At 39.9% G+C, this 8,260-nt stretch overlaps 1 protein-coding gene across 1 annotated transcript; it reads right to left on the minus strand.

Annotated features, from left to right (window-relative positions):
- Positions 1-494: 494 nt before the first annotated feature.
- Positions 495-8,219, minus strand: LOC130080400 (leucine-rich repeat serine/threonine-protein kinase 2-like). Its single transcript, XM_056245753.1, has 5 exons — positions 7,920-8,219; positions 7,658-7,737; positions 3,255-3,352; positions 2,383-2,471; positions 495-661 (listed from the first exon to the last, which is right to left on the minus strand). The coding sequence occupies exons 1-5, from the start codon at positions 8,053-8,055 to the stop codon at positions 495-497; spliced, it is 570 nt and encodes a 189-aa protein (XP_056101728.1). The 5' UTR covers positions 8,056-8,219.
- Between the last annotated feature and the right edge of the window lie 41 nt (positions 8,220-8,260).

Below are 8,260 nucleotides of genomic sequence, written 5' to 3' on the forward strand. Positions count from 1 at the left end.
TGTTATTATTACTTTGAGAAGTACATTCTGCTGTCCAACAGTAATACACGTCTGTTCTTCTAACTTTTATTTCGGCGGGCTGTAGTGAAGACCTTTGAATTTCTGTGTGTATCTGATGATAGTTGTATCAAATAAAGTGGTGAAACGTTTGTGAACTCCAGCTCTGGAGAAGCGATCCATGTCGAATTAGCTTATATAGCAGGACGGAAGATGCTGAAAACCAGTGTCACGTGTGCTTCAGTTCGTGTAGTAGAAAGATAAATTGCGCTGCTCATTCACACAGAGAAATGCAGAACATGCAGACTAAAAAGCAGCCTTTTGAGCTTTAATATTCAAAGACACTCACAATTGTATTGTATTTAAGTGTACAGCCCTACTTTTGATTTATTCAATTTAATTAAGTTTGTTCAATTTTGCAAAATTAGGTGACATTTCGCATTTTACATAAAATTCTTTGCGGATGGGGAAATCATAGTGTCTTATATCACTATTGCTTATACTCTTTGCAACAGATCACAGTCACCTGTCTGCAGCAGTAGTTGTAAAGCAGCACATCCCTGTAGCTGAACCTCTTCTCTGTCACCGAAAGACCTCATGGCTTCCAGGACCAGGAAAAACACATCCACTTCCTCCTCATCCAGAACCTGCATCACAATCTCACCTGACCCACACACAAGCAACACCTCCATCAGAACCACATGTGACCCACAAACACCAAATATGGTGGTGTACCTCAAGTGAAACCATTATCATAAATACGTTTGTGTAAGGGGAATGTGGCCATTTCATAATAATAAACAAGAACTCCATGTATTTTCCTGATATCCATAGTTATAATGTACTGTCATTACAGATTTAATAATGTCATTCATTTGCAATGTTTCACGGGATGAGATTGCTTCATGAAATGCGTTAATAGTGTCCAATCGTGTTCCTGGAGATATGAGCCGTGTTTCCACCGCAGGAACGTTACCCAGAAACTAGGGACTTTGCTGAATCCGCAATCGCCCCCTATACCCTCGAATAGGGCGTTATTTGAGGGGACAGCCATTTGTAGTGGTGTCCGACACCATAGTGGACGTTATTGAGTGCACTTATTCAATCCCACAATGCACCGCAATAACGAGTGTACAACCGACGTACGCTCAACGGTGTCCGATTTCACTCACTCGTTTTCATTCACTTCAAGTGAACAGTATTAGTAGTGGACTAACGTAGGCAATAGTTAATGAGGAAAAAAAAATTCCCCTCAGAAAGTCCCTGCTCGTAGTACTTTGTCAATGTTCAGGGACTTTCGGGGGTGGGACTTGGGCGCTGAACATGCTGATTGGTTGAGTTCACGCAGCATTTTATTCCAACCACCATTTTTAAAAGTCTGTTGCAATGCGCGCAGTAAGAGTTCTTTACTATTCGAATCAACAATGGAGTTTAAAAAATACGACAGATGACGAGGTTCAGGCTTATATGCGGAGGACCAAATACAGACTAATTTGTCACCGGACATATTTCCCTAATCTTCACAGTAATTTAGACCACGATGGAAACGCAGACGGGGCGGGGGATCCTGGGACAAATTGTTCTGAGTAATTTCGGTGGAAACGCGGCTATGGAGAGTTCAGATCTAACCCTGGTGTAACACACCTGTCTGTAATTATCAAGCGCATTTGTGTTTTATCAGGGTTGCAGATAAACTTTGCAGGAGAGTAGGTGTCCAGGAACAGGTTTGGGCACCCTTGCAGTGCAGTCTTGTTTCCTTGTTGTGATTCATATGGGAGCTGGGTGGTTTGGTTAAAATTTTTGAAAGAATATTTTGAAATCCTTATGGAGATGAAATAAATGCGAAAAAAATACGTCAGGAAGCAATATTCTATAATGGTTGAATAAACAGCTAGCCTGGGAAAACCCAGACAAGTACGGCAAATTTAGATTTGCTCTGAAAGTTAGTCTGGCAAAGAGCTCATTCAAGCCCATTTCCAATCCGCCGAAATCGAGGCACCAATCAGAAACGTTGGGGCGGGCTTTACACGATGACGACAGCGCTGGGATTTTGAAGCAGATTTTGTAGCCTACATTACAAAGATGGATGCCGCCGTCGAACATCACTCGTTCGAATCAGCTATCGCGTCTGTTTTAAGCGATTTGAACGTTTCCTTTTTGTTAAAAACCGAGCAAAGAACAACACTCGGAGATTCTCCGCCGCTCTGCATACGTCATCTCCTTCATCGCTCTGATTGGGTTTAGGTCTATCCGCAACGTCCGTTGGGGACGCCCTCTGGAAATGATTTGTCTATGACGCTTTGCCAGACCATAACTCAGCTGAGAATGGTCTGGTTTTAACCAGGCTAATAAACAGCATCATGGAAAAGCAACCCGATGTCTTACCTGACTTAAGTAGCAGAGCCAGAGCTCTCAGGCCCACCATCATCATCTTGGCTTCATTATGATACACTGAAAGCACCTTAAGAATCTGCCTATGAACAAACATGCAAACACTCACATAAACCTGGTGAACATGGATAGCAGCAATGAATTCATTAATAAACCGGTTTGAGTGTCTCTAGAGGAATCTATGTTCCAGATTCCATTCAAACTGGCAGTTATCCGTGTCAGCCAATCACGTTCAGAAGAATAGCCTGGATTAGATCCTACCTGTCTTTTTTAAAAGTGCCTTTAAAAGTTGTCTTTTTTTCTGTTTTTGTTAAATAATCAGTTCAGTACGATTGGAACATACAATTTGCAATACCATATAATAATATGATATGCCACAAGGTTCGGTCTTGAGCCCTTTTTTGTTTTTCTTGTATGCTCTGTTCAGTTTCCCACATTCTTCGAAATATCTTCCTTTGTGTTCAGCAGAACAAAGAAAGTTATACAGGTTTGGAACAACCCGAGGGTGATTAAATGATGACAGAATTTTAATTTTTGGGTAAACTTTCCCTTTAAGGCACTTTCTTTATAAAGCTATTCTGGAACAATATGTACTGCGTAAAGTACTATAGAAATAAACTAAATTGATGCACGATTATTTTATAGGCATCAATCCTCCTAGTCAATTACTTTTAATCTTAACCAGTGGAACAAAAAAATTCTCTTTTACTTTTGTACTTTCAGTTTTTTGTAGAATGATACAGAGAGTGGCTTATTGAAGGAAGGCAATGATAATTATCCTTTAAACTACTGAAAGTTGCTTCAATTACATAGTAAACAGGAATGTATGGCCATTATATAAGCTCATAGAAATAACTCGGGCTTACTTGTGCACCTCTATAAACTCATAGTCCACTGGGTTGGTCAGACTTTCCAGAGTGGTTGGACAGATCTCCATCAGACGACACAGCAGAGACCAGCCAACCTGCAGTGTGTTCAAAGCAGTAAATCAGCAGTAATCACTTTTCTTATAGTCAATAAAGCTGAAATAAAATTTACTCCAAGAAATATGTTAGAAATAACAGTTTTTCTTTCATTTACTATTTGTCCTTCTAAACCCGCATGACTTTAGCCTCATTCAGACTGTCAGTCCAAATCTGAATTTTGTGCATATTTAGCAAAAAAAAAAAAAAAAAAAAAGTGTAATCACATGCAATTCATTTGTGGTTTGAAATCACATGTGACTTTCAGCATGTTTCTTATAACAACGTCTGAAGTTACATAAAACGCGTGTTCAAACGCCAAATATGATTACAGCAATCAGAGTAAAACGGATTTCAAGAAATGCATGATTTGGATTTGGACTGACAGTGTGAACGTAGCCTTTGAGAGGTCATTGTAGTATTGTAGAGTTTCAGAACTCAAAACTTCCCCCGTTAGTCCAAAAACAGCTTTTATTTAAACCAAGCTCCGAAAACAACTCGTTTCGGTTTTTGTCACATTAGGATGTAATAGTGCGTCGAAAGATGCCTCTGCAGAATCAGATCAACGCCTACTCTACATCATCATGTCTTTGGCCCCGCCCACTGGTGCGTTAGTGAGATGAGAAGGAGAGAAAAGAGATACAGGACTACAAATAACTTTACCTTCCAAAGGAATGTGGTTGTCTATTCTCAACTATGTGAATGTCTCAGTTGAGCATTATTTGTTTGTTCGACACATTTCACTGTGAATTATTTGGTCAATCAGTCGCAATTTCGGCGCAGGCTTTGCAAACAGATATGAAAATATGGATTCAATAGTAATGCGACAACATGTAAATAACCGTGTTAATTCTAATGCCTGATCTGTGATCAGTGATTTCTGATATGTAATGATTCATGCAGTCAGATGTTCTTTGTCTCAAAATCACTTATTGCTGTTTATCAGTAAATCAAGCCAGTGATTAAACGGCCAACTTCACATTGTTGCTCTTAGTAGCATGAAAATTATCTGTTATTTAAATTGTGATTAAATAATATAGAGAAAGCGATTAAAGAACCATCCTTTTATAATCACTGGAGCTGTCAATCACACAGCGCGCGTTTACCAGTGACTGAGTTCTGGACTTTCACCAAAACTCCCGTTATAATCAATGGCGCTGTCTTCACTGCACAACGAATCTCTTGTACATCGCATTTGAACTGTTGATTATGATGAAAGCATTCATGAGAGTGCAGAAATCACAAGATCACTGCATGCATGCGCTCAATGTGTCTGTCATCGGCTACAATGCTCATACTTTCATGTACTGGTAGATCTAAATAAAATGCTAATCTGCACTTTTCACGATTAGTTAACCTCGATAGCTTTAATAGTAAAAACGTAGTAAAAGTTTTAGAGAGTTCCACATGTAATACTTATTGCAAAGATTTCAACCAATCACAGTTTACACTTGTAAGCCCGACTAAATCGGCCCAATGGCGGCATTCGGTCCGCGGGGAAGGTCTCTGCGTGTTACTGTCTTTCCGCGTGGCAAAGTAATGTATTTTCATGTATTAAAGCAGCACCAGGTAACTTTTCAACCTTCATAATATATTTCCAAGTCTCTTGTGATGGTACATCGACTTACAATAGGTTGAATGACACGTCTGCCATAGCCTGACGGGGTCTGTAGCGTTTTTAATCGTACTTTTAAACTTTCGGGTTTCGGGTAGTAACCGGCGAACAAAGAGAACTACAAAATTCGACTGCTTTACAGCATATACGTCACTTCCACCACCACCCCCACTTCCTTAAAATCGGACGTGCGAGCCAAATGTTATAGTCATGGCCGAAGCAGCACAGAAAAACAAGAAAGCAAAGATTTTATCGGAGCAAAGCAAAAAGAGAAAAAGAGAAAGTGATCGCGTTAAAGGCAGAACGAGGATCAACATTGGGCCAGAGTTTTCTCGCTGGCGTGAGCTGAAGGAGGAGGAGGGGTGCCCGACCGATGCGGACTTGGCTGTCATGCTTTTGGACTAGTAAGTAAGTATACTGCTTGCATACAATCTCTTTGTTTTTTTGTCTGCCTTTGTTTTATTATATTATAATATTGACGATATATGGTTATTATCAACCACTCAAACATTGCATTGAAGTATCATATAGATTCAGTAAAACGGTAACCAATAGACTAGGCTACTATAATGACGCTGGCTTGTAAACGTGATCATCGCGATCATTTGTCGTTAGAAAAAAAAAACAAAAAAACATGAAATTATATTCATATGACATGCTGAAATATATGCCACTGTACCTGGGATGAAGACATTTCATACGCGACGCAAGCAGAACACCTGCATGTGACCTCCTCCTACAGTGTTCAGGGCTATCACGGTTGTCAACAAATGCACGCGCATGTAGGATGAGAGTTTACGACAGTAGTAGAGGACAATACTGTTTCCCAACTGTAGGGGGACCCCGAGAGCAAAAAGTTCCCTGGTGTTACTTTGACTCGTTATTTCATCTGACTCCATAAATGAAAAGGTTTTAATGATATCTGTGCATCATTAAATGTGAGCGAATGTTTGACTATTCTTTTTAACTCTTTACTGAAAACAATGTCAGAGTACGTTAGAATAAATGGATCTCATGTACTGCATTGAGGTGCTACTGATTTGCCTGGAAGACACCCTCATTTGTGTACAGGTTATCCCTAAAACTCTTAAATACTCATTACCTTTTGGTTTACCTCTTTGGGAATGAGACATTTGTACCAATCGCACTGAGACATTTCAAATGATACCAAACATGTGTAATACTGTACGATAATTATTCACATTAAACCATATAGATTTTTGGGTGAATTTCAGGTGATCTCAGCATGAAAGAGAGAGAGGGAACGGGGGAATGGGGGGTCAAGGGAAAAGATGTAGATTAGGATTGTTTAGGTGAGACTTGCATCTCGAATGTTGGAGAAAACTTCACAAGAGAGACTTCAAATGTTTATTTCCAGCAAGGTCCTTTGTCTCCTCAGGGAGAGGTTGCTCCTCAAACAGACTGCCCGGCATTTCCTAATTTCTCAAGTCTTACACACTGAAGTCTCACAGCAGACACACCCCTTCAAACAGAGCGTTCAAATCAGAGAAGGAAAAGTGCCTTTTATTTCCTAATTATGACCGTTTTTATGTAAAAATCATACTAACACTATACGTGCACCTAAGGAAACATTAAAATAAAAAAGCAGTTGACCCCTTTACATTCATAAAATGACAGAGAATTGGGGGGGGGGGGGTGCACAGTATCTAATTTTATGGTATTTTCAAGCTTGAAAGTCTCACTCCCTCCCTATTTCCTTTCATTATGGAAAAGAGCAGCGTGAACATTCTTCTCAATATCTCCTTTTGTGTCCCATGGTAAAATAAAAGTCATATGGTTTAGAATAACATGAGTGAACGCAGTGCTCGAAGTGGGCGAGTACGGACCGGTACGCACTTTTATATTTTAAGCTGTAGCGTAACAGTAATTCAAACACGTTGCCGGTGCCAGGGGCGTCACTGGGCCCTTTTTGTACTCAACCACCCATCGGTCTGCAGCGGGACAGCGCCAGCGTCAGAAGCAGAGGACAAGGTGTGTGTTTATCCATATTTTCATGATATCTGCATCTGCAGTTCTTTGTCATAAATCCCGTTTACATAATGTAATGTGGGAGACAGTTTCTCATGAGTCCACTGTAAAGTTTGCGCTGCATTCACCCCTCATCACAAATTGTTTTCCTCAAGCGAAAATGGAACGTGGATGTTATTTTCATTCGAAATTATTTTTTATGTGGCATTAACCTCATGCTAAGTAATGGTTTTAAAGATAAAAATCACACTGTAAAAATGATTTGTTGGTTGAACTTAAAGTAGCCTAACCAGTTTGCCTTAAAAATGTTAGTTCATTTTTAACAAAAAATTTGAGTAGATACAAAATAATGTTATCTGAACAATGTTTGTGAAAGTAAGCTGATTTGACAACATTTTTTGAAAAGTTGTAACAAATCAACAAAATATTGTTTACAGTGCAGACAGCACTGATTTAAACAACTTATCAGAGTGAATGACAGAAACACCATGTAGTTATTTCGTTCTACTAAATAATGACCCAGCAGTTGATTGTGACATTTATAGCCTTAGAGTTAAGGGATCTGAGTTTTTTGGTGTCACTTTGAATTATAGAAGTGGCAGATTGATAGATTCACATTAGATAGATAGATTCCACTTCAAGCACTGGGTGAACTATTAAGCATTTGCAAGGAAATTTGTGCAGCCAAAACAATGACGACTACCTGCTGAACTTTGCTGTTGAGATGCTCTGACAGCACCAGCATCAGAGGCACATGGACGTTTTGATCCGCAAACAGCTCAACTGCAGGACAAAAGAAGAACACAAATCTAAAAATAGCTGTCCCACTGGAAAAAGCACAGAGAGGGGGGTCTGAAAGTTTGCATTGCTCTCAGTCTATATGAATGTATTAAGACTAGTGTAAAGCGTCAAAAATGTTAACAAAGGGCTACAGATTTCCAGTTTGAGAGGTCATGAGAACTCACCACAGTGATCTGTGTGGGACAGGAACAGCAGGTCCTGTATGATCTGGACCATAGTGCCCAGCTGTTTCCCCTCTTGAAGATTCATCCTCACCAGCAGCTTCTTCAGCCTGATCCCCAACTCCTCTTTATCAGCCATGATCTTCTGCTATCTGACATCAAACTGAGCTTTAAAGCCCCTTCTGATCCTCACTGACCATGTGGACACAACATTGCTGCTGCAGACCATCATCTGTTTCACAGCGCACACGCTCTTCTGACATGTTTATGCAAATCACAACACGAGTTATTCTACAGTAGAGACTGATATGACTAATCTTTAGTTCCCGATTTCATTCTCGGCT

Source organism: Rhinichthys klamathensis, unplaced genomic scaffold (genome assembly GCF_029890125.1).
Source record: "Rhinichthys klamathensis goyatoka isolate OS25496 unplaced genomic scaffold, OSU_Roscu_1.1 h1tg000033l_1, whole genome shotgun sequence".
NCBI classification, from domain to species: domain Eukaryota; kingdom Metazoa; phylum Chordata; class Actinopteri; order Cypriniformes; family Leuciscidae; genus Rhinichthys; species Rhinichthys klamathensis.

What these genes read in the sequence shown, in the direction of transcription:
- LOC130080400 (XM_056245753.1), bottom strand. Translation starts at nt 8,055, where the DNA reads ATGGCTGATAAAGAGGAGTTGGGGATCAGGCTGAAGAAGCTGCTGGTG. An exon ending in GTCCCACACAGATCACTGTG is followed by an intron (nt 7,738 to 7,919) that starts GTGAGTTCTCAT and finishes TTTGTCCTGCAG; the next exon opens with TTGAGCTGTTTGCGGATCAA. An exon ending in GAGTTTATAGAGGTGCACAA is followed by an intron (nt 2,472 to 3,254) that starts GTAAGCCCGAGT and finishes GTTTGTTCATAG; the next exon opens with GCAGATTCTTAAGGTGCTTT.